The 26,847-nt window shown below is 40.9% G+C and overlaps 2 protein-coding genes across 3 annotated transcripts; both read left to right on the top strand.

Moving 5' to 3' along the window:
* The first annotated feature begins 574 nt into the window (after positions 1-574).
* LOC306836107 (coiled-coil domain-containing protein 6-like) lies at positions 575-13,706 on the top strand. The gene is made up of 9 exons (XM_079363042.1): positions 575-979; positions 2,126-2,275; positions 4,065-4,193; positions 4,784-4,887; positions 5,737-5,897; positions 7,157-7,313; positions 8,453-8,553; positions 9,531-9,652; positions 12,397-13,706. Exons 1-9 carry the CDS (start codon positions 608-610, stop codon positions 12,595-12,597), a joined length of 1,497 nt encoding a protein of 498 aa, XP_079219168.1. The 5' UTR covers positions 575-607; the 3' UTR covers positions 12,598-13,706.
* A 5,970-nt stretch (positions 13,707-19,676) lies between these two features.
* LOC306835697 (monocarboxylate transporter 9-like) lies at positions 19,677-26,821 on the top strand. Of its 2 annotated transcripts, none has more exons than XM_079362378.1 (6): positions 19,677-20,003; positions 20,781-21,038; positions 22,567-22,710; positions 23,560-23,655; positions 24,159-25,031; positions 25,200-26,821. In XM_079362378.1, the coding sequence occupies exons 2-6, from the start codon at positions 20,840-20,842 to the stop codon at positions 25,382-25,384; spliced, it is 1,497 nt and encodes a 498-aa protein (XP_079218504.1). In that variant the 5' UTR covers positions 19,677-20,003; positions 20,781-20,839; the 3' UTR covers positions 25,385-26,821. The 2 variants fall into 2 exon arrangements, with proteins under 2 accessions (XP_079218504.1, XP_079218505.1); XM_079362379.1 differs by lacking the exon at positions 19,677-20,003 and adding an exon at positions 20,533-20,572.
* The last annotated feature ends 26 nt before the right edge of the window (positions 26,822-26,847 follow it).

Genomic DNA, 26,847 nt, shown 5'->3' with positions numbered 1-26,847 from the left:
AATCACTGACCTTCATCATCAGTCATATCCTACCAAAATGTTCAGGGGCAACATTCTCCACAGTTGCCTGTTTGCTGCTTGTCACACCTTATGAGAAGAGCAAAAAAATTTACAGCATATTTACACAAACCCACATACACACAAGCAGATAGTAGAACTGGGAAATGGTTGCTGAACTGTTTTGCCAGTCAAATACATGTTTTGTCAATATTGCATGGCAATTTTAGGTGGATAAGTTATGCAGACGATTAGACCAGTTTGCATTTACTTAATGGTTGTTCATAAAACACTAGTACTGCCTTTTTACTGTTTCTCTTATTTTGCAGTCTAGTTACTGTAAGATAGTTATGCATCTTTGGACCTGTGGGACTACATGAATTGCCTCTTTGTGCCACTTTGAGTAAATATAAATATAGACTTTTCAGAAATATCACAGAAGCAGTTCATGAAGACACATTTTCAGGTTTGTTCAAAAAAAAATTGCTAGTGTCACCTACAAAGGCGAATAGAATTGGAAATATTTTTGGGTGGAGTAAAGATGAATCAAAAGCCTCCTGTTCTGCTCTATGTGCTTTGTCAGTACTGGAGACAGCCTGGTGGTGGTGCTATGTCGACAAGCGAGAGCAAGGTCACACACACACTGTGTACCATTCTGCTGCCTGCGCTCCTCAAACGCTGCAGCTGCTGCCGTCGTCTCCTCTCTGCTCCACACTGTCGCACAGCCATGGCGGACAGCGCAAGCGAGAGCGACACGGACGGAGCGGGGAGCAGCTCGGCTACCCCGATGTCGTCCTCCGCTTCAAATTCGGGAAAACCGAGTATAGTCATTTCACAGTTTCGTTTGGAGGAACTGACGAACCGCCTCGCATCGCTACAGCAAGAGAATAAAGTTCTTAAAATTGAGCTGGAGACGTTCAAACTCAAGTGTAAAGCCCTGCAGGAGGAGAATCGGGACCTCCGCAAAGCTAGCGTCACCATTGTGAGTAACGTTAGCTGGCTAACTAGCTAGCTAGAACCTGTCCCCACGCCATCTATTATATTGCATTTGTCAGTTAGTTAGCTATGGCTAGTGTTGGATGCTCGTTGCTAAATGGTCAATATCACCACGTAGAGTGTGTAATAATGGACACGTTATCTTAATTTGAACACAACATGCCAGTGTTGTGCTAGCTCTTTAACATTAGCTTGGTGATATCTTGCTAATTTAGCCAGCGGATTTAAGGGGGGTTGCTAGGTAGCTGGGCAGTGATAGCCAGTTGTTTGCTTTGTTTTGCTTTGCGAGGCTAATTTCGGCTAACGTTAGCTCGGCGGCTAACGTCAAGTTACAATGCGTTGAAACAGAGGTGTGGGTGCATCATTGTACAAGTTAGTGGACTGCTTTTAGCTTCCTGCCTAGCTGATAACTCACTGCTTCACATTGCCACCACGTTATGACCAACACGGATACTTGAAAATAAACGACCCAGCAGCACTGGCATGGGCCGATGCATGCTCAGTTCAATCAACCCAAGCTTCATATAAACGTGTAACCGATCTGGTGGATGGATAAGGAAGTATGTAGGCCAAACTTAGCGAGCTAGTAAAATGCCCTGCTCATATTTTGTCAAGTCAGATACAGAGCAGCCTTTCCCCCTGTACATGTGTACGGCTTAACTTGCTGTTTTCTTGCTTTTTTGTTACTGTCATTGTTAATAAATTATTGAACACATTGGTCCGAGTGTGCAAAGTGAAGATCAGTTTGAGGTCAGATTATAAATGAGGATACAACATTTTACACTAGTGCTTACAAGAGCAGTGGTATTTTCATTCTATAATGCTAACAGCTTTACCAACACGTCTCGACTTTTCCTCTGCCACTGTCAGTCACCCATTACAGCAGCATCTCTTGAGTCTTTATGGAAAAGCCCTTCGTCTTCGGCTAACAAACCTCACTGCACCAGACTTTGGCTGATTGATGCGTGTCTGTGCTGTGTTGTGGTGCAGTGTGTACGCACCATCAATGGGTTGCCATTCATTCAGCCTGTAAATGTGAAAATCCAACCATTTGCTGTGCTTGATTCCCCCCTGATTTGAATCCCACTAATGTTTGCCGGTGCCACGCTCTCAATTTGTCCTTATCCTGCAGCAAGCAAGAGCAGAGCAGGAAGAAGAATTTATCAGCAACACCTTGTTTAAGAAGATCCAGGCCCTCCAAAAGGAGAAGGAGACCTTGGCGGTCAACTATGAGAAGGAGGAGGAATTTCTCACCAATGAACTGTCAAGGAAGCTCATGCAAGTAAGTGATGGGAACAAGATGGGTTTTTTTTTGTTTAGCTGCTGGTTGGAGATGTTGATATCAGGCCCAACTAGGAAAAAGTCTAACATCTGTTGGAACTGTCACGGAATAAGATGAGCTGTCATGTTAATGGTGGGTAAGACTTGTTTGCTTATCTCTTAAGCTATGCAAGTCTTTTGGCAGCAGCATTGTTATGTATGTTGAGCTATCTGGGTATGTGTGTCTATGCAAACCACTCAGAGGCTGCTGCAGACACTGGTCCATTATCATTGACTCTATTGGCACTTGCTTGAAGCCTGGAAAGGCTCAAGATGACTTCCCCTGCGCCTGCTAGCTTCTCTTAATGACTCTCAAATTACTTTCCTCCTGTCTGTCGGCTATTCGGTTCAGTCTGTTTTCCACATCTTCTTTTCCCACTGCAGAGTGCACAGAACACAGACTCACACTTCTCAGGGGCTGGCTGTAAGGTGCCTAATGGTTTTAATGTGTAGAGATTTAAGGGACAACAGACCCTGCTTAAGGTCAGGATGATGAACTTGCTTTGGCACTTTGTTATTCCAGCCTCCTCCCTTAACGAGAAACAGAGCCTCTGTGTGGAGACTTGGTACAGCTGACAAATGCCCTTCAGGGTGTGTGCAAGAGTGTGTATACACGTGGACATGCATTATCGTCTTCTGATGATAGAGGGAGAATTTTACAGGCAGCGTGAAAGGCTTCTGTGGGGAAACAGTTTTGTAAACAGTTTTGTCTCAACCGTTTTCCCCTCCTTTTCTTTTGATGATGCCGTTTTTTACTCAAATCCTCTAAACCAGGGTAGCACATGATGTACTTCTCTCTTTTTGGCATTTGGATCAGTACACGCTTTCATCAAACTCCATGACTTATACAATGTCAAGTAGAGGTACAGTGTATGTTGCATCCCCCTTACTCATATCTTCTGTGCCATTACAGAACTTTCTCTCCGCAGAAGCGGCTAATAAAATGTGTCAAACTTTCCTGCACTAATTATTATTATTATTACATTAGATTACAGAGGGAGAAACTTTCACGCTGTCACCATTGAGTCCAGTCTGTCGACGTGTTATTGTTCTTGTCTTACCGTAAAGCACCTTGGCTTAATATATTGAAGGCTAAATGTTTCTGTATGATCCCTTTGGCTGGAAAACAAACTGATTCATATTTATGCAAGCCTTAGGCAGAAATGGCACTCACCACACAGTGTAGCTGGGCGGAGGCCTGTCATACAAGAGCAGTTAAACGTTTTGGCAAAACCGGAGGGACTTCTTATTAGCCAGAAAACAACTGAGCTCTGAGTATAAATGCAGTAAGTTAAACAAACTGCTGTTCTAGTTGTTTCTGTTAAAAGGAGCACAATGGAACGCCAGTTTTGGGGGGTTTTTTTCTGATGAATGGATTAGTGTCTTTTTCCTTATAATGAGTAATCACTTGTATAATTCATCACACAAGTCTCCCGTTTAGAATCCCGGCTGAGCCGCACCCTGTTTCTGTGTTGGGAAGCTGCCAAAGGTGGTTACTTGGGTTGCCAAATCATTATTTCACTTTCTTGATTCTTCTGGGAAGTTCAACCGCGAATCCAGTCAAACTGTAACCTTGTAAATCACGCGCATTGTGAAATGTGATGATCTGCGACCAGCGTGTGAGGTCACTGCGGTCATCGGAATAGTTTTTAGGTGACTCACCATCATTCTTGCTCTCCTCTCTCATCTCCTGTTTTTTCTTCACCTCCTCCCCCCTTGCACCTTGTCCCCCTTTTTTTTTTCTTTTTTAGCTTCAGCATGAGAAGGCTGAGCTGGAGCAGCACTTGGAACAGGAGCAGGAGTTCCAGGTTAACAAACTCATGAAAAAGATCAAGAAGATGGAGAACGAAACCATCTCCAAGCAGCTCACCCTGGAACAGGTATTCGTATTGTGGTCGAACAAAAAGATGTTGAAGCGACGTGTCTCTATTCTCTATGTCCTTGTGTCCACTCGCTGTCATGTCGTTGGAGCCATTTTTCAATCTGTATTACTTAGTACAGAAAAAAAGCTGGAAACACATTGAGGTTTGTGGCTGGCCCTGTCCTGTTTTTGCTAAACCCCTCTGTAATGCTTCCATCCTCTGATGACTGGATTTTTCTGAAGACGTGCATGCCTTCATTATAGCTTAGCTGAGTGTGTACGCATGTACCTGAGTGATGCCTGACAATACAAAGTGGCATGATTTCTAAAATGTATACTTGTCTTATCCACAGATCTCCTAATATGTTATTGATGATTATTTAATATCAGTTGGAACAAAAGGAGACCTAAACGGTCCTGCATTTTTCTGACTCTGTGCCTTTCACAAGCAGGCACTGGTACTGCAGCTTTGTGAAAGTGAAGCTTATCTGGACAGAGACCTTGGGTTTGCAGCTCAGTAAACCTGTATGCAGGCCTGTGAATGCCTTTCAACATCAAGGTTTTTGTGTCTGTGAACGTCACTCTCCGCTCCTTCCTTTGATTCTGCAGCTGAGGCGAGAGAAGATCGACCTTGAGAACACATTAGAGCAGGAACAAGAGGCCCTGGTAAACAGACTGTGGAAGCGGATGGACAAACTGGAGGCTGAGAAAAGGTGGGGATGATCAAATACTGTTAAACATTTCTGCTTCTTCACACGATGGACATTTTAAAATCGGTTCCAAAACCTAAACTCAAAACACATGATAACAAAAAAAAAAAGTATAAATCAAAGCTCTCAGCACAGGGCCCATGTGCTCAGGCGCTTCATCAGATGAGTAAAAAAACAGAACAGCTTTTCATTTTTCATAACTGAAGTGATTGTGTTCTTCCTTTGATTAATCTTTAACATGGCTTCATTGTTACATGTTTAAACCTGATTTAGTTACTTTATAAAACTACAAGAGTTGGGCTTGGATTATGTCATTGTACATTTAATTGAGTTTTTATCCAGTGATTTGATTGCATATATATATTTTTTTTTTCTGCTATATAAACACCGTTTCTTTTCCCCCTTTTCTGTATTTCTGATTGACATGCGCACATAAAAGCCTGCCGAGCCCAACGACAAGTGACTCAGCTTCACTTCTGATGCAGAATAAATCTGCCAATGATCGACTAACAGCTGCTTTTTGGTTTCGATTACAAATATTCATGGTAATGTTATAAAAAGATTTATCTAAAAAGGGTTGAATAACTTCTCCCCATGAGGTGTGATTATGTCATTTGTACTTCATTTCAAAGAAGCTCTTTTTTCATCTGAAGACAAAAAGAGTTTTGAGAAAGTTTGAATATTTTATAATGATGTTAATTGTCTTAAATCGACCTAGAGGCGTTTTTATCCAGGCTCCTATAAAAGCTAGACCGTCTACAAATATCTTCTAGAAGCTAGTGTTTATGCCCTTACTCTCATTTCTCTCCACTAATTTGAAAGGTTTTTTTTTTTGTTTGGTTTCTGAACAAGAATCCTTCAGGAGAAGTTGGACCAGCCCGTATCAGCTCCTCCCTCCCCGAGAGACGTTTCCATGGAGATAGACTCACCAGAGAACATGATGCGGCATATCCGCTTCCTGAAGAATGAGGTGGAGAGGCTCAAGAAAAGCCTGCGCACCACCGAGCTGCAGCGTAAGTGGCCTCTCAACCTGTCAGCCGAACTAATGGAGTGTTAACTTGGAAGAGGCATGTACCTTTAAGGGGTTGATCAAGGATGTGACCGATCCTTTGAAAACCGAAGAGGGTTGAATTCACTGTACACCCAGCCAGGGGTGGATTTCCACAGAGTAGACAGAACAGGATACATTCTGGCCATGTTTGGCGGAAGTTGCATCTTCTAAAGGTTTTTTTTGTGTGTGTAGATAGGCTTTAAGATGGTGGAAAAAATATAGGAAGTAAACAATTTCTTCCACAGACATGCCGATATAGCCTCCATCTTAGCCTGTGAGACACAGACACTGTGCAGTCATTGCAGAAAAAAACGTATCAAACCACGCTGCTTCCTAATCGATTCAGGGACAGATTGCTTCTGTTATTGTCCCTATTTTTAATAAACTCCATTAAAATGTCACAGCTCTGGTGTGCACGTTCATGAGGACGCAGGCATGGATTAAAACAGTCGTAGCTGATCTTTATCTCACAATATAATAAGGTACTTTGACCATATCTGCTTCCAATCAGTGTATTTTAGCAGAAACGAATGACTACTTATTTTCAGAGACGACTTTCTTTTGAATATTTAGAGAGACAAACCTGTATTGTAGATATGTTGATGTGTTCCTAATGGGCAGAGGTGTGTGCTCGGGTCTCTGAAAGGGGGTGAAGCAATGTGTACACATGTCCACTCACACCTTTATGATAATGTCACTGTCAGGTTACATTTAGTCAGAGGCTGGGGACCTGTGTGGCACCAGAATCTAGATGAGACTACCGACTGTTCTTCCTCTCTAATGACACAGATTTTCATATTTTATGGGTGCCACTAAAGCAAATGAGGTGTAGAACGATAGCAGAAGCCTGTCGGGAGTGTTTATTTGGCAAGAATGTACCTCAGTAAAATTAATCATTGAAAGGGCATTTGTAGGAACAAACACCTGGGAGTGTCTTTAAATATGACGTAGATGATTCTTCGATTTTGCCACTAGAGGGAGCTGTCAGGCCACTCTAACAATATATGAGCAAAACTAAGAGAAGCATCAATTCTGCTTTCTTTATACACGGGTACAAATCAGCATTTGTCTTTGATGGAACCGTTTCTGTCTGAGGTCTTACTTTGTTATGAATTAAGTCAATTTAGTTAGTTGCAACAGTTTGACACACATCATACCAGCTGTGTTGATGATATACAGACAATTAACAATTCTTCTTTGTTTTCCTGCGTCTCCTCCCAGACACAGAGAAGCGTGCCCAGTACATAGAGGAGGAGCGGCACATGAGGGAGGAGAACGTCCGGCTGCAGAGAAAGCTTCAGAGAGAAATGGAGCGCAGGGAGGCCTTGTGCAGGCAGCTGTCAGAGAGTGAATCCAGCCTGGAGATGGACGATGAAAGGTAGAGGGTGCTACACACAATAAAAGAAGATCAAAGAGGTCTTAATAACTTGAGACTGGAGTGCAAATGAACATTGTTCAGTCATAAGACATGGATAAGAGACACTTCACTTTCTAAAAAATGTTAACTGGAGCTGGATGAAGCAGAGTTGCTCTACGGTCACTTTTCCTCCTGTTGGTTATTCACCACCTGCATGATTTTTCTTTTGAATATACATGCTGTCATCTTGATAAGCAAGGTAACTGCTTGGTGTCCTTTTAAGGCATCATAAAATCCAGTAAATTATTAATCAGAGAACAACCGCTGAGATTGCTTCAGACAGCAGTGTCAACAAAGAAAACAAACATTCAAAATAATTAGCAGTGTCTTAGTTTCCATGACCAGCTCTGTGTGGTTCTGATGTAACTGAAGAAGTCAAATCTATCAGGTACATTCAAGCTAACAAATGCCTTCGTCTAAAGCAGTGTTCGCCGACACCTTTACCCCAAGAGTTCAGGCACCCAACTGGTGCACACTACAGACAATCCAATTTGGAGCTTATCCTTTTGATATCCGTTTATTATGCCCTTGTGTCGTTTGTGTATATTACTGTCTAACGATCAAGGGTAAGTAATTCAACTTTTTTTCTGTCATACATGAAACATACAGACAGAGAAATATTTGATAGATATTTTATTTAAAGTGCATATTCTTCTAAAGGTCATACCAGTAAGGCTGCGTGCAGTTTCCCTTTAAGCTTAACTCAATTTGCCTATTTTCTGCCCTCAGCAGTGAGAAGTAGATGCAAAACATGAAAAGCTACGACTATTGTCTTTGAACAAATGTTTTATTCAAGCAAAGAACACAATTTATGCAACAACCGAGCTGCACTAAACTTGATTCTTCTTTGTTCTCCTGCATCTGTAAAACATATCTGTCCAACTTTGAGAACTCGGGGTGCCTCACCTTCCACATTGTGACCTGAATGAGAACATTGAACTTTAATTTCAAGCAGCCATAAAGATTTGAACCATAATCACAAAATATCCTCCTCATGGTGATTAGTGATTTCTTCTTTGTTTTTTTTTATTCATGGAAGGGCGGATTTTATGTTTTAGGGGTGGGACAAGAAATCTAAATGTTGATCACTGATCCCTCAGGTACTTCAACGAGATGTCTGCACAGGGCTTGAGAGCAAGGACCGTGTCCAGCCCCATTCCCTACACCCCGTCCCCGAGCTCCAGCCGACCCATATCACCTGGTAGGTACACTTAAGACCCCCTAAGTCATGGACACAGATGTCAGCATACAATATATATACCGTAAAGTTGACACTGACAGCGACAACGAAAAAGAGACTGAGGAAGTGAGTGAAGTAATTCTGAGGCAGTGAATGGATGGACTTTTTCTTGTGAAATGTATTACGGTAATGTTTTTCATCAGCCGTGTTACAGACACCGTTCGATGAAGGATTTCCAGTAGGCTTCGTATTTGCGGATGTTACCGGTAGTACGTATTTAATTAAAAGTTAAAAAAAAAAATTATGCCATGTTTTTCTGTGCAAATAGCTCTGTTATAACGTGGACACCTGCGGCTTATATATGTACAAATGCATTTTTTAACTTATTTTTAGCCGGTGCGGCTTATATCCAGGTGCGCTCAATAGTCCGGAATTTACGGTAGGTTGAGATAAACTATGCAGCACTGTGATTTGACCCATGACACCTTATGAGTAATTGCCAGAAGAGCAGCTCATTCTGGTTTACATTTGGAACAAACATTGAATAACACTGAAGTTTAAGTTGGCCAGTTAACATATAACGTTATATTTCCATATATATATTTTCACTGCCATTTGTGGATGGCAGTGAAATATAAACAAGTTTGTCCCCTCTAATCCTCCGGAGAATCATAGACGTTCTGATGGTTGCGTTGTTTATATATATATATATTTTTTTTTTAAATATTATTGTCATTCCATGTGACTCAGCAAGTGTTGACGTTAAGCCCTAACATATCAACAAAGATAAGACAAACCTCAGGTGTCTGTTGTTCTTCTGCACTTTAAGCCAGCTGCAGATCGCAGTGACCTGACTGAAGCAGGCGTTTAGTTGAGAAATAGCAGCGCGCTGAGGCAACCACAGTCGAATTTATAGCTGACCATAAAGCAGTAGTAGTAAACGCAGAAACAGAAGTATACACAGTGTATGCAACTTAATGTTCATGTCTGTCTTTCAGGTCTCTCATATGGCAGCCACACAGTTGGCTTTACTCCTCCAGCAACACTGTCCAGAGCTGCCATCTCCCACTACAACACCCCCGCCCTGCACGTCCACGGAAGCTCCTCTCACGCCGTAGCGGTAAGAGACGTCCACATACACTTACGTCACACAATGTGTGTGCTTCAGGATCTCACAAGTGTATGTTTTTCACATTTCTTTGGGCTTGTAGCAGTTGTCTTAAAGTGACAATTCCAAACTAATTATTTTCTTATTGTTTAAAGTTTAGTTTCTTTATTTGAATATGAACAATGAAAGTCGGCATTACTCTGACACCGACACTTGGTCAAAAATACAGCGATAGAAAAATGTTTCTCCAAAGGGCAGAAGCACTGGAGATGTCCAAAGTTACATGCAGAAAGTCTTTCTTCAGTTCATCCTACACATCATTTAACACACCTGAGTTTCTGCTGGGAAGCATTGATATGATCATTTTGAATTCATCCATTTTCATTCACGGAATAATAACAACAATCATAATGGTATATTAATAAAGCATTTATTAAAACCAATGTTAAAACATACTTCACAGATCATACAAATTCCAACAGTAAATTACACAACCAAAAAGTCCAAACAAAACCATGACAACTCCATTAAAAAAAAAAGAAGCATAACTCATTTATTTCACATGATTTTTTTATTCGCATACATCTTTGTTGACATTTGAGACAAAGTAAGAAAGTGTCCATGTATGTGAACTGCTCCCCAAAGAAGCTATCTAAAGCTTATGCTAGGGGGCCATGACAAACACAAAAAAGGGTTTGTGGCGTACACATAATACATCACATACATCTCATTCATACAACAAATAGTAGTAGATCCTATTTAACAAGTACAGTTATGTTGTTAGAGTTTTCCTTAAGATTGAGAGGTAGGAAGTGACATTACACGTGCAAGCTGAGAGATAGTAATAAAATAATAAAGTATTAGTAAAGCACATTGTTGTTGTGATAAAATAACATCCTTTCATTATGACCAAGATCGATCTTATCCCCTCGAGATCTGGCCCCTATTTTCAGATGTCCAAAGCAAGTTTCAAAAGTCAAGTCTCATAAGGAAGCTCCACTAAATTAATCTGGTTTCAACCAGCTCTGCAATTAGAGGCATTGAGTTGTAAAGGAGTTTCATGCCCCTCCCTGACCTGGCAGGTCTGGGCGTGAAGGAGGCACCACCTGTGCCCAGACTCGAGAGGATTTCTCTTGTCTCTTAAATTGCATCCATGCGTTCGCCTCTTGCTTCCCTCACTTAGTCCCGCCCACCAGAGTTGCACGGAGAGACGGGGAGGAAACGAAGTCTGTCTTTTCTCCATGATAAAACTCAGCTGGTGTTGATAAGTTTCACTGAATCTGTTAACCCCTTCTTTACTGCGTTATCTCCAGGGAGAAAGTTTCTCATGGAAACTATCGAGCTTAGCGTCAGAGGGGGGGGGGTTCTTGGATTTCTAGAACACAATGTAGTTTTGAACACAGAGTAAATCACTCATCTTAGTTATTTCCCAGTGGTTTGAGTATGTCATTTATTACAAACAACTTTTAATCAACTACAACATTTACCAAGCTTCCAGGTGTTAATTCAAACATGAATACTTTTCTGCACATGTTGTCATATTTTATATTTTTATATTTTATTGTTTCATATTTCCATTGTGTGTCGAACGAGAGGTTCCATTGTGCTAAACAAATTGCGGTCACAACACTTTTGTAAACCTTAAACCAGCCAAAGATAACAGACTGGATCTTGACACAGATATTGTTGTTTCGTCACACTGAATGGATCATTACTTTTAATATCAGTCAGAGAATGTCTCAGACATGTCAAGGTCCAGGCTGAGCTTTTATCTCTGCCATAACAAAGTCATAACTGAATCATCACAGTGTATGTATGGGTCACACTGATTAACTCTTTTATTATATTTTATATTTGAATTGTGAATGTTATGGAGGGTCATGGTCCAGACAGCGTCTTTTCACTTTCATCAACAGTGTTCTTTGGTTGCATAAGTTTATTAGCATGTACATGTGAAAAGCCTGATTAACTGGTAAAAACAAACTACGACCATGAGCGTTTCTATGCTACCGTCAGGGTTTCCACGGATACTTAAACTGTCTGTGAAGTGTATTACAAATGTTATTTATGTGTATCAACTTCAAATTGTGTATTACAAATGTCCCTTTTGTAATGTAAATGCAAAGTGACTCCAGTTTTTAAGGCGACATTTCAAGTTATTCAGTTCATGTTTTGTGACTTTGGTTGAAGTATTGAAATTAGGTGTTTGAAGGAAACAGTTTTCGCATGACATTAGTCTTTCATGTCTTTTTTATTTATTTATTTTTGCACCAAATAATGAAAAGCATCAATTAAGTATCAGTATTAATAAAATCGTCAGGGTACCCATTTTTAGAAATGTCCCAATCTGGGATTTTAATACATGAATATTTTCTCTTACATCCTTTTTTCTTTCATCTCTCTATTCTCATGACTGGACGTCCAGTTTTTCAGGTCATGACTAATCGTTCGGTGCATGAGCTCGATTTAAGTTTTTACCTTCATTTGTGTTGCCCTGGAAACACAGTTGAACAAAAGAAACTAATGCTGTTAATTTTCTATTTGACACTTTTAATTCCGTTGTAACTCCACGTGTTGTCTCCTGAAAAACCAAGTTTTCTCGGAAAACGTTGAGTAAAGGCCGTCCCAGTGAGAAAATCTGTACTTGATGTTGGTTGGACTAACCAAAGCTGTTTTACCACTTACTGTTTATGATGTTGCTTTCCAGTGGTTTGATACATATTCAATCTGATGATTTCATTCCTTTTCTCCTTCAGAGGCCCTCCCCAAGAAGAAGCACCAGCCCCGACAAATTCAAACGTCCGACACCCCCACCCTCCCCCAATACGCACTCAGGGGCCCTGCAGGCTCAGCCTCCGCTCCCCCCACCAGCTCAGCCCATGGTCCAGTCTATGTCCTCCCCGGCAGCTATGTCGCAGCACGCAGCAGCAGCACAGCAGTCTCCCTCCCAGCCTTAACGCAACACGCAGTCTCTGTCTTTGCGTGTGAGTGCGCCCACTGAATGCCACGACGCTACCGCAACAGCAGCTTCCATCATTACCAGCTCTGGAAGACAAGTTTCTTACTCTGTACCAACTCCACAAAAGAATCGGCTTTAAAAAAGTTTTAGAGGGGAAAGAAACGAAGACGGCGGCTCTTCATCAGTCAAGCTGTCTGCCTAATCCACACGTGGCGTTACTTAACTTCTCTTTAAAGGAATGGATGGACTGAGAAATGATCGCTTCTGGGATTTGTAGGCCAATTATTGTTTCCACCTTCTGTCTTGTAAATGTTATGTTTTTTTTGTCTTTGCTTGGGACTGAAGCTGGTTGGAATTGTTGTTGTGGCGCTTCTAAGATAGCACAAACAGCACATACAGTATGTATCATGGTGGTGTTTTCTGATAGGTTGGATGTTTGGCTCAATTGATGGATGTATGGCTGGAGAAATGATTGAATTGATAGATGGATGTTGATTCTTTTCATGCCTATAAAATGACACTCGATTGCAGTAATGTCCTCCACTCCAGCTCACTCACCCCCTTTTGTCTCTGAAGCAGTGTCAACAGGTCATCTGACCCCAAAGTTCAACATAGCTTTAAAGGGTCAACAAAAGGTCTCCCTGCTCGGAGTTTCTCCATTCTAGGGCATTGTTTGAAAAGCTCAATGAGCTTGCGCCACAGTTAATTTACTCTCTGAAAGCATTCAAGGCTCGGCTGCTCTTCAGTGTAAAGGAGAAAGAAGAGGAAAAAAAAAAAAAAGGATCGAGGAGGATGAACACTGGTACATAAACCACAGATAAATGTCACCTTTTAAGGTGTTTGGAAAAAAAAAAAGTAGTCTGAGGTGTTACAACTTAGTCATGTACTCGGTCTCTTCTCTTCTCTTCTCTCTCTCTCTCTCTCTCTCTCTCTCTCTCTGGTATATTTCTGAAAGCTTCTGTCATCCTTGTGGATATTCCTCATCAGAAAAAAGGAAGAAAAAACATAATGCTCTTTACACTAAATATACATACTGCTAAAACATTCTAAATGAATGGTACTGTTGAACTAAATTTCTATGTATGATTAAAGCTCTTGAGATGACAACCTCTGATTTGACTTGTTGGTTTTATGGATGGTGTTTGCCCATGTGTCATGACAAAAAAAAAAGGTGAGCAAAGAACTATTAAAAACATGTCGTTGAATCATGTTCTTCACAGCACACTCATGCTAAATTAAACAGATCTTGACAGTTTAAATCTGAATGATGTTTTAGTGCTTTTCACTTTACTGAAATGTGTTCTTGTGGGAATCATGAGTTCCGACTGTATCCCTACAGTTGTTTGTGGAAAGTGTTTTGCCTTAAATAAATTCACACTGATACAGCTCGCACACTTGCTTCAAAGACTGGAAACCTGATTGTATTGTTTATATAGTGGGTGAGTCCATGTTGGTATGTTTCCTATGTTGTCTGAGGCCTCTTTGTTGTTGATCATTTGAAGACTATTCATAGTATTTAACTTGTGTCTCTGGCTGTATTAAACTTCAACGCAGCTAAGAATGTTCTATCTTCTTCCTACCTTGATGCACCTTTTCCTCTTAAGTCTTAAATAATTTGCACCGTTTCCAACGTCAGTTATGGATACATATTCAGGTAACTTCATGACCTCGCCCAGTGACGCAATGAGGTTGACCTTGCTGGTACCAGTGTATTGTCGTAATAAAAGGGATTTCTATAGAACTGAACCAAATATTCATGCCCACCAGAGGATGTGTCCAGCGGATAAACTATCACCTTTGACCCCAAGGCTTTTCAGTTACAGCGCCATCATCAGGTCAGAATTAATCTCTTGTCCAATACTGTTGTTGATGACCATATACTTAAAGATTTGATGACATGCCCAGCAGCATGAGCTGTTTTTTTTTTTTTTTTTATCTGCTAATAAGTAAATGATATCATGCTAATTCTCTAACATAAAAAGAACATCAGCAATTCAGCCAGAGTTTGGGATTGATATCTACAGTATATTCACCAGTAAATGTTATGTAGGTTAATGCTCTTTAGTGTTTGTTGTCTAAAGCTAGACTATAAAGTAGGACTAATCAAATGATTCAAACTAATGAGGCTTGTTCACATTGTGAAAAACAAACTCACGTGAAAAACATAAGCCAGCTCAAGACTCAGAATCAAGATGGGAATTACTCTAAATGAAATAGCAGAATGAGACAGTTGTGACAAACTGGTTGACCTCATTTGAAATATATCTTGTGGACAAATGTACACAAACACTTCCCATTATCTGACTTGTATCTAGATTGATCCTTGATAATCAATCATACAAAATATTAGTAAAAGTGATTTTTCTTTCTGCCTCTTCTTTTGCCAGGCCAGAGATGTTTGACCTCTAATTCATGAGATGAATGTAGACTGCAGCACAGTTCACTTTATGATAGATCTGTGCTGAAGGCAACACTGCCAACATGTTTTAACATAAAAACAAGGTTATGTCACTCGTGAAAAAAATGGCAAATTATGAGACCCCACTATAAGTTAATGAACATATTTAAATCAATCGTACAACTGTTCAGTTGTTTTAGTACTGGACGGATTAGCCAACCAAAGGCCTTAGGATATCGAGGGCATTACGTGTTACAATGCCAAACGCTGAAACATCAAATCAGATATCCTGGGATGTACCTGTTTTTTAACAACATCATGTGATAAGCATCTAACACAGCAGTTCCATTCACTCCTGGTTCTGTGCCAGGGTCCAACTTTCAAATTCCACCCAACATGGTTTGACTGGTTCTAACTGGCCAAGGACATTAATATTGGCCGGATCTTTTAACAGGGTTAGCCTTTACAGTATATTGTGTTTGGCATAACTCGAGGTGGGAGGAGAACAAGACGAGGATGAAAGCTTATGCAACACATTTGGCCTCCTTTATGTCTCTACAGGTAACTGTAGCCCATTCACACTAAAACACAACAATCAAAATATACTCCCCAGGGTAAGAGTGACATAAGTATATCGTTGGCCGGAGACTTGCTGAGATTTCTGATATGACTCATGTGTATCTTGTGTTTTTATGCTGTGTCCCCCTGTTCTCTCTTGCTGCTTAATTTCAGAAACCTGAACTAATCCAAGCAGGAATCTAGACTGGAGGCTCAAGGTGGCCATGCTGGGTGTGAAAGTGCCCTTTAACCTCTGCAGCTTTATAGGGGGGTGATGACTAAACCGGGAGACATTTATCCAGACTGCAGGGTGGCTCTGTATGTTAACGCATGCCAAGCCTCTTACTGAAAAGAACAGCAGGCTACTGCTTCTTAGGTATCAGAGAAGAAAAGGAAAAGATACTTAGAAATGTCAGAATCCCACGTCATGTCACGTTAAACTGCTCTGTGTGTGTGTGCGCGCGTGTGTTTCCCAAAGGAGCTGTGGTTTAGAAATGTGAGCTCTATCACACAGGAAGAAAGTGTTAGGTACAGTGTGTCTTGACTGGGATAGGAATGTTCATTTTTGACCATTAATTTCTCATACTAAAACACATAGACCCTAACCTCGTTCCAGGACCAAGTAGCCTCAGAAGTAGGATCACCGACATAAAGAGCTTAGCTTGAAGTTTGAAAAAGAGCCAAACTAATCTCCTTGAGCACAGAAAATAGGGTAATAATTAAGGGTTTGAAACGTTAAGAATGCTACCTATACCTAGTTACTCGAGTCCTCATCAGCATGCCTGTACATGAGATTTCAATGTTCATATTCTAATCGTACTAATTGCTACTGGAACTTCGCTTATTTATAAATGGTTTACTTTACTTATGTTGTCATTTCAATATATTGTGGATCTCAGACATACTGGATGTTAAACTATGTCACAATATGTATTTCAGACCATTTGCTTTCTGGACATCACAGTTTACACAGGGGTTGTTATTGAATTGTTCAAAATTCAATAAAGATGGTATGATCTTCAAGTTGGAAATTGAGAACGTAACGCTTAGTTTATTAAGAAATTATACATTTTTCTGTAGAAAAATACTAAAAGCATTTAAATGCATCTGCATTGGACACCATTTTCCTTCCAGGGGGTTCATTTTAAAAAACAGCAATATGCAAGTTATCTTGTGAAAACGAGAGATGCTGTTGATCTAGCAAATAAAGCGTGTTTTTAACAATAGCTGTTGCATGGTGCACCATCAGGTCTGTACCCTCATTACTGTGACTGGAGAGCATTATTGACCTGAAGGAGCACGCAGAGTTGTGATTTCAATGGTATATCTGGGATTTTATGCTGCTAACTCAGAGGTCATATCACCCAGCCCGAGTTGTTAGGCAATAGTGCGGGGACTTAAGTTAAATAAACATGCTGCATCATTACCTATATGCTTCTTAAACACAAGAGGTCAGGTGAATATTTCAGTATCAGGATAAGAAACTTAAAAATAAAGTGATTGTGATTTATGTGTCAAGAACTATATTGAATAACTTTAGCAAGTAAAAGAAACTAGGCACCCACATTGATTTAAGGATCATTAATATAGATAGTGAATCATAGGCGGCCTGTAATAACACACCCAGTTGTCTACACTCTGACCGCTACATGCACTGTATCTGGTTTGAACTGGTCTGGAGAGACATGTCAGTAAAGTTCCTGTGTAGTACAATTAACTGTGCTTCCCTTGTTCTTTTCTCTCTTATTTTTTTCCAGGCTGAAGGGATTAAGGATCCTAAATCTTTGCTGTAAAACCCTTCCTGGCAGCAGACTACAGCTATGGAGGAAAAAAAAGCAACAAAAGTTCTGAGGAACCAGTTTCACCTCTGAGTCTGTTCTCGTCATCCCTCCCACAACCTCTCTCTGCTCCCTGTCCTTTTATCTTCAATGTGCAATCCTCAGTGAGTTCCTTTTTCCTGTCGCTCTTCTATTTGTGTTTTTTCATCTTTTTTTTTTCTTCCTTTCTTTTTTTTTTTACGACCAGTGGGTTAGGGTTTCTCACCTCAGGTTATGAGAAAGGGTGCGATCACAAGGCGATGATGTAATTTTTTTTATGACGCTGCTTCAGATAAACTCTGCGGTGTCTGCTATCCCACCACAATATGAATGCAAAAAGTTACCAAACACAAAATAAGACTGAGTGTTAGGCAGTGCATGAATGTTGTCGTTAGAGACTACCGGTAATAAACTCCCCCAAGATATATAAAGTAAATATCTAAAAGTTACAAAAATTTGGAAGTTGAGCAAAATATATATAAATAAAGAAAACCCCTGAACTAAACAATTCAAACTACTCATAGGCTATGAATTACTTGTTTCACCTGCTACATCCAATAATTTGACTATTGTGTGTTAGTGATATGTTCTTTATATATTTAAACATAACATTTCTGTGTGATTTAAACACTATCTTGTTGCCACTGTTTCCCCTTCTGTGAGAATCCCTTCAGACTTAAACTAGCCGCATGGAAGACTGTCCACTGCTGCCTTTTTGTGCACAAATCACATATTTCTTAGGCTTTAATCAAACTCTAGTTATTTCCTATTGACGTGGAAACCAATAAAGATGTAATTAAAGAGTTGTGTGCATTTATTGCTTCAATAAATGCTCACATGCAGGCAGGAAGAGGACTCCAGGCAGTCGTCGGCCCTGCTGGTGCTGTGTGGTTTTGTTATTGCTATCCATCAACCAGTTCAGACTGGACTAGTCACAGTAATAATGTTCCTGAATAGCAAGAGCCCATACACCCAGCCAGCCTCCATCTCAAGCACACAAACCCCAACTTGAGCGTTACTGAGCAGAATTAAAAAGATTTTATTTTTGTTATGTCAACTTTTTAAAGAGATTCACGAGTTGCCTGTTTTCTGTTGCACGAGCCGGAAATAACCATAGACTAAAAATATTAAGGAAATAACCTATAATAAGGATTTGGAGTCAGCAAGAACATTCCCATGACTTTCTAGGATACTAGTCCTTCATCGAGAGCATCACTACAATTTCCATCACCTGTTGGTTCCAGTCCTCCGGCCTCCAGAACAGAAACCACCTGCAGAGCATAGTCCAAGTCTTCTCTAAGGTTACTGGAATACCTGTAAGGACTCTGTCTCTATGAGCAGCAGACACAGACCCCTTACACGCTCTCTTCCCAGTTTTCAATGGCTCCCCTCAGGACGCTGTTTTCGCTGTCCCTGCTGTGGGACAGAGAGAAGAGCAACTTTTGTCCCAAGGGCTGTCCAGCTCCTCAACTCCTAACCCCACCCAAAAAAACCGGACCCAAACACCCCTCAATCTATGCAGACTATCTAAACTGTGAACTTTGTTATATATGTATGTTTTTCCTTCCTCATGCCATGAACCTTAACTGCCTAATGCTTTGGACTTCACACTCTGTTTCACTTTATTCTATTTTATATCAGTTTTCATGTCTCATATCTTATCCATCATTGCACTACGGTCACTGAATTCTTTCAGTATTCATCTTTTTTACATAGCCTCAGTATATATTTATTCTTTTCTATTATCTGCCATGCACCACAATCACTTTAATTTTTAGTATCTGCCTATTTGACATAGCTCTGTGTGTGTATATATATATATATGTTGTATAAGTATGTTGTGTATATATACACACACACACATATATGCGTGTATGTATATAACAGGAAATAAATATCAATATATACAACACTACTGCATATATTTCATTTTACATCTTTAGTCCGATCACCTCCACTCTTTTTTTTAAATTTGTCTTTGTAATTTAGAATTTTAAGTTTTGTATTTTAAATTCGTCACATTTATATAGCTGCACTGTCGTTTATTTACTGCTCTGTGTGCCCTTGAATTGCCCCCAGGGGACAAATAAAGTTTTTTAAATTTGAATTACTATTTTCAGCCCGTGTATGTGCGCATGCATGTGTGGATCAACGTTTCTCGCCGAGCTGTAAAATCCATCAAAAAAAAAAAATCTGATTCAGCATGTAGAATATAAAGAGGAAGTAGTTGAACTCGTAAACCCACAAGCGCAACATCACTGCGCGCTGATCTGTCTGCTGAGCGCTCCAGGCGCGCAAGAGGAAGCAGCGCTCTTCCTCCCGTCTCTGCGTTCAAGCTGCTGCTGGACCAGCAAGAACAGCTTTGAACCGGTTTTCTAGCTGTCTACAAAGCTGTATGAAACGGATGCACAATGCGCATTGTTGATGCAGAGTGCTCTACTGACACGCGGACGTCGCAAGACACTGTCCAGAGAGAGCAGCGTTTCTGGACGAGCCTTTTTTATTCATGTCATTTGTAGCTATTCCGTGAAGTAGGATTTTTTTTTTTTCATAGGAAGCCATCCTACATGGAAAGTTCCTGTAGAGCGCGCAGCTGTGCTGAGTCCTGCTGCTGTTTTTGTAGATGCTGAGGTGAGTGCCGCATGTTTTCAACAAAACAAAAACATCAACGTGCCTGTATTTGTGATGAAGTATGAAGATAAGTTATGATGACAAAATGCATGTTTTCTTGTCAATGAATATAGCGATGGCGCCTTTTGAAACCATTGCTCATCTTTTTAGTATCATTTGATTTAGTATTTTTTTTTTATGTCAAGTCATGTATCGGCTGAATAAGCAAATTAACATCAGCATTTAACAGACTTTTTAGCAAACTCGACTCAACGTCACTGTAAACAAAATGTGACCAAAGGGGGTTAAAGCTGCCGCAGTGATGTATAAAGTTGCTCTGCTCTGAATTATTTATCACGGAGGTCTGAAAAACTTAGGTCAGCACAGGAGATGAGACTTTCCCTTGTGACTGTTAAGGATCAGATCTGAATCATGGATGAGACAGGTGAAAGGTGCAGGAGGGGCACAGAGCAGTGCAGTTCTCTTTACTTTCTCCTCCTCCAAGGTGGGGTTATAGAGACCGCAACAAAAGCAGCTGTTGACAATGGGTGAGTTGCAGTCAGACAGTCAGTGTTCAGGTCCCTACACAGGTGAGCTGCCTGTTCGCCCAGACAAGTCGTTACAGCAGCCTGTGCTACATCAAGGCTTTGCACAAGTGTTTAATTTGGGATCTTTTAAAGGCCCCACTTTAATTATGCCGTTATAGTCGGTATTTTATCAAGCAGCACTTGTCATCTTTTGTGTTATTCTGCTGTCAAACTCGCAACTGCAGTATCTTTTTTTCTTATGTCTTTCCAGGATCCCCTCCTCTGTGGAAGCTGTAGCGGATCCCAGAGGGCAGCGGTAACATCGGCACCATGGTTCAGTCTACAAAAGTCCTGGACGGAGGCTGGGGATGGGCAATTGTGATGGCCTCCTTCATGGCCCAGCTCCTGGCCTATGGGTCACCCCAGTCTGTGGGTGTCCTGTACCCTGAGTGGCTGCATGCCTTCCAGGAGGGCAAAGGCATGACGGCCTGGGTAGGCTCGCTTGTGGCTGGAGTGGGACTTATAGCCAGTAAGTAGCCCACACTGTGTTGACATGGGTCCAAAATAGAGTTCAACTAAAGTAACATAATTTTTTTAGCACAGGATAATTATTTGATTAACAGTACAACATCCAGATATGCAATTGTGTTCTCCTTATCATGTTTAAGTACCGAATGTCTCTATGGGCAACATTTCTATGACATGACATTTTGAGGAACAGATCATTTATCTGCTAAGTGTTCAAAGTAGGGCACTAAATCTTTACCTTTATACCTTACATCCTAACATTTCCTCGTCATTTATCACAATGATTTATGCCACTGATAGCGAAGCAGAAAAAAACATTTTGATTAAGTCTTACTCAAACAGAAAGAGGAAGTATCACATGTTTGCAACCAATGTGATTACCATAGCTGACAGGTGTGATAGAGTTCTCCATGGTATGTTTCAGCTGGAGAGGGAGGGGAATAAAAAGACAATGTCATGACAAAGATGGGCACTGTGTGTCTCCTGGAGCAGAGTGGCTGTTATGGATTTTCTAGGAGCATTACAAGTGCAAGTCATTCATGGTGTGAATGTGGAAGGATCACTTAGAAAGCCTTTTATCTAACCGTGAAGGAAGGGGAAAAAAAGACGGCCAGAGGGACAGATTGGGAGAGAAACACTCTCTGTGTTAAAAGATTAAGGTTGTGTATAACAAAAATATTTGACTCCAATCATTTATTAAAGAAAAGTGTGAAAGCACGGTTAAAGCTGTAAATATATATATAAACACAAGATAGAAAAACAGGAAAAGTTAGTTAATAACCTTTCAGTTATGTCTGAAGATTTTTTGAAAGCTCTCTCCATGTTTTGTTGGCCAACTGGATTAGGGATAGATAGTTGCCTGGGATGATATTTCCATATTAAACAGAGCTCCTCCAGCAGCCTGTCTTCATTCAGTCTTCTCTCTGAAAGGGGTGAGGTGAAAAATCATGACTGGACAGATTTAGCCTCGGGCCATGCCAAGTCCTGGACACGTGTCCCAGCTGTCAGACAGTCGCAGCACTGTTGTTCCTGCTGCACTATGACAGGGTTTTCTCCCTGCTTAGAGGGGAAGGAAACTGTAAATGTCGCATCAGGGATGAGTCAAGCCCCCACAGGATATACGAGAATTCAGCAGATACTGAAAATCTATTAGTGTTAATTAACTGAGCCTATTCTTCATGTACATTTAATGATGAGTATTTAATGATTTAACACAGGGCAGGATGCTGATTTTCCCATCCTTTAACCTTTAGTAAGAGGACATAAAAAGAAACTGAATGTGAGGACTATTAATCTTTTTTGTTAAAATAAACAACAGCACAATGGGCCTCTCAATATTCTTACTTGACATGCCAGCACCTCTGACAGGTTGCCTGTTTGACACTAATGTGATGTGGCTGGGTCGTGATCAGACACAGCTGTGCTCCTTTGGGATGAGACAATTTTTCTTAGAATCTCTGTTATCCAAAAAAAAAAAAAAAAAAACCCTCTTATTTTCTTCCCTTGTCTTTCTTCCTCTTCTCCGTCAGGTCCTGTCTGCAGTGTCTGTGTGGACAACTTTGGGGCTCGACCTGTGACCATCTTCAGCGGCGTGATGGTGGCAGGTGGCCTGATGCTCAGTGCCTTTGCTCCAAATGTCCAGTTCCTCATCTTTTCCTATGGAATTGTGGTTGGTAAGAAAACACTTGACAAGTTATTGTCCTTTTTCACATAACTGCAGCAGACTTCATTCACCAGACTGTCAGACAAGCCATTCAGATAAAGGCTTAGCTCTTTTAAATGGGAGGGGGAAAAAAACTTGTGTTTGATGTTACTCCAGTCATGGGTGTGAAGTGAACTAAGCTTCTTATCCCTCTAACATATGAGAATCTCATGACATATTATATAATGACTTATAACAAGCAGGGGGTACGTCAAGTCCAACTATTATGCAACAACAAAGGCTGACGATATCAAAAATTACAAGTTAATGAATACCATTGTTTCTGAACAGATATGAACCACCACAACAGGACAAGATATACTTTTGAGGATTGCATAATTTGTGTCACATTGTAGCCTCGTTGCACTCATTCCTTCGTGAGCCTTTATTGCTACTTCACATTAGCTAGTGTGCCAGCACGGGCACAGCACCACCTGTTATCGCGCATTAAGTGAAAGCCAAGCCAGACTTAATCCTCGTGAACTCCCTCACAGTCAGCAGTACCTCTTGCATTGGCAACACTGGAGAGGGGGGAGGCCATGCATATTTGAAGACAGTCATTTATTTTTAGAGATGCCCTTAGATGATGGCTGCGGCTGTACGTACACGTGCAGCTTGTTTACTCATCATAGGCCACTTTTGCTGATTGTATCGCACGTGAAAGCTCATGCACAGTTGGCCTCTAACCTTTAAAGCACGCTGGAAATAAATCTATCTCGTGATTTCTGGTCTATTTTCAAAAGGGAAAAGCTGTGTCTCCCGCACCTATGCTAATAGAAATTCTCCTTTTGTCTGTTCTTGTTCTCTCTCCCCCAAACAGGCCTGGGTTGTGGTCTCGTCTACGCAGCCACTTTGACAATCACCTGTCAATATTTTGACAAGCGGCGTGGCCTGGCGCTCGGCATCGTCACCACAGGTACTGACCACCACAGGCTAGGGTACCCCCCTAGCTCACTGGGTGCAAACCTGTTCTCCATGTTCACTTCTTTCATGTATGAGCAGCTGGGAGCCTTGGGATTTTGAAGGTAAACATCTGTAGAGTAGCAGAGGCAGCATAGTCTCGTAGTAAGGGACAGGGACTGGTGACCAGAAACTAGATGTGGTCGGGCTGAGAGTCAGGATGACAGTATACTCTTGGAATATATTAGACTAAACTGCCAGGTGTCATCCTGCAGTAAAGCCTTAGTTATTCAAGCCACTTTTTAGAAATGTTTGACATGGTGCCCTCGAGTGCCACTGTTAAAAAGTGTGACCTTGGAACACAGATGTTTGAGTTTGAGGATCACAAAGACTACAAATCCAACCCATGCCTTCAGAAATTTTAGTAATGGTTTGACTCACATAATATTACACATAATGGCTGTGATCTTTCGCTCTCTTACACAGCTGCTGAATTTTTGTTGTCCTCTGCTCTCCCAGGCACAAGCGTTGGAGCCTTCATCTACGCCACCGCTCAGAATGAACTGATAGCTTTGTACGGCCTGGACGGCTGCCTGCTTATCATCGGAGCTGTAGCACTGAACCTCATGGCCTGTGCAGGCTTCATGAGGCCCCTGAACATGCCCAGGTACTACCTCAAACAGAAGGCCGCCCTGGAACGCAACACAGAGGAGCAGCTCTTCGAGAAGCCCCCTTTGGACGACCTGAAAATCTCATCAGGCTCCGACACAACCACTCCAGAGAAAAACCTGATGGTAAAAGAGTTGCTTATAACAATCGATACAAAAGACATTCAGACAGAGAAGAAGAAAGGCAGCTTCATGGCTGGGTTGGCCATCATGAAAGTCATCAAAAAGAAGCATCAGGCTTACTCCAAGTACATGCACTCCATGCATGAGATCCTACAGGACCAAGCCATGGTGGCCTTCTGTATCGCTGTGTTCTTGTTCAGTCTGGGGGCGTTCCCTCCTGTGCTCTTTATAGAGGATGTGGCGCAAAGTCAGGGACTCATCGAAGAAGTTAGTGTCATTCCTCTGGTATCAATAGGGGCCATCGCAACCTGCGTGGGTAAACTATTACTGGGTATCATGGTTGACGTCAGGTGGATTAACAGCATCTATCTGTACGCCTTCACCATGTATGCAGGAGGAGTGTCGCTCCTCCTCATCCCCATCACTAAGACTTATTTGGGACTGCAGATTCTGTCTGCTGTCCTGGGTTTCTTCTCTGGAAATTGGTCTCTCACCTCTTACATCACCACACAAATTGTTGGCTTGGACAGACTGACACAAGCCCACGGCATCCTCATGTTCTTCGGAGGATTTGGGATCATGCTTGGACCCCCTGTTGTAGGTAAGTGGACTTTTGGTTTTTGGTTTTGATAGAAAAATCTTATTATTCAATCAGACAGAGGCATGCAAGGGCCATGTAGACATCCTGCCATATGAAGTTGACTGCTGTATCTGCCAGAAATCCCTGCTGACTATTCTCATAATGTCTGTTTTTCTCATCACTTTCCAGGGTGGTTCTTTGACTACACGCAGTCATATGACTTGGCATTCTACTTTAGTGGGAGCTGCGTACTGCTAGGGGCGTGCATTCTCACTCTGCTCACCCTTCCCTGCTGGAACAGGAAGCACTCTGAGAACAACAGACCAGAGGTTCTCTACACCAGCAACTGTGACAAAGTTGCCTCTGTAGCTTGAATATGAGTACCTTCCATAAGGACCTCAAATCTCACCCCCACTGCCCAGCAGCTGTCCCACCTAAACCGCAGTTGGGAGAAGTATAGTTTCCTCTGACTATTAGGGGTTTCCCCTTATTTCTGCTGCCAGGTTCTGATATACCAAAACACTGACAGAGGTTTTGAAGTACAGGCCATTCCTCTGTAATTTGCTTGCAGTTCTCAGGTTTCACTGCAGATGTTTTCAAAGGTTTGATATGATGCCTGTGTTGTTGTTTTTTATTATAGCCTCATTTTACGAGGTGAACTGATCAATATTGTTCGACTCCCCAGTTCTTTATTGCATTTTTAGAAGTTTTTTTTTTTTTTTTTTTTACTTAACTGTAGCGCTGACAAAATACATGGTGCCATTATAAACACTTGGAAGAGAAACGTCTGCCTAATTGTTGTGTGTTTAACAATACAATATTTAAAATCACTGTACAAATGCACACAAATGTCACAGGAACCTTACTAGAATAGAAAATACAGGGATAGAATAAAAGAGGGAGCCTTTTCAGATTAATGTCAATTTAGCAAGACTTTTTTCTTTTATTTTGGTTTTGATCTGTAACTTAATTGACTCACTTTGTATCTTACCAAAGCATAAATGCAAGTCAATGCCTGTCAACCCATATGCCTGTTGGAACAATACAAACATCTTGCTTTTTAGATAGTTTTTGTTTTCAAGTGCATTGACTCAGTTTATTGGTTTTTTAAAAAAATCTTTTGAGTTTCACATACCTCTTCTTCCTGGATCGCACAAAGACTTTGAATATGTCATGTTGATTCAAAATCATATTAAACAACTTCGGAGGTCCGACTGTATTTCTGACCATGAAAGCACGTTGATTCTCATTATGGCATGATAATCATGACCTCTGCTGGCATTGATTTTGACTAGGCTGGTCTTTTTCTATCATGATGTGTGTTGTTGTATTTTGTGTGTGTAGGTGTCTGCACACGCATGTTTGTTATGTTCACAAGTTTATATGTGTGCACTGTTTGATAAACTTTTGTATTAGCACTATAGTTTGTTAAGTCCTTTGTGCTGGTGACTTTTATATGCACAAAACTGGCCACAAAGCTGTTAAAATGTTTTAGTTGATGTGATCATAATTGTAATGAATACATCACAAAAGGCTATTAGAATCACTTGAATGTTGTTAAATAGACCACTACAAATGTTTTTTTTAAAGTTACAGTTTCAGGTGTGAGGATGAACTTTTCTGGAACTTTGCTTTTTGTGTTTGTAGAGGCTGTTAACAAGGTGAAGTACACATAGTACTGATGTAGAAGTGACAGTATGCTGGCTGTCACATTCAATCACTGTTGTTTTTTTAAAGCAGTGTTATTACATTTCAATGTGTTGTTGGTTCTATTATTTTATTTAAAAAGTGCCAATAAAAGATATTTGGAAGTTTGTATTTGCTGCATTCAAATCAA

This window comes from Symphodus melops (assembly GCF_947650265.1).
Source record: "Symphodus melops genome assembly, chromosome: 15".
NCBI lineage: Eukaryota > Metazoa > Chordata > Actinopteri > Labriformes > Labridae > Symphodus > Symphodus melops.
The sequence above is the reverse complement of the archived record's forward strand: the minus strand, read 5'-3'. Positions and strand labels throughout refer to the sequence as shown.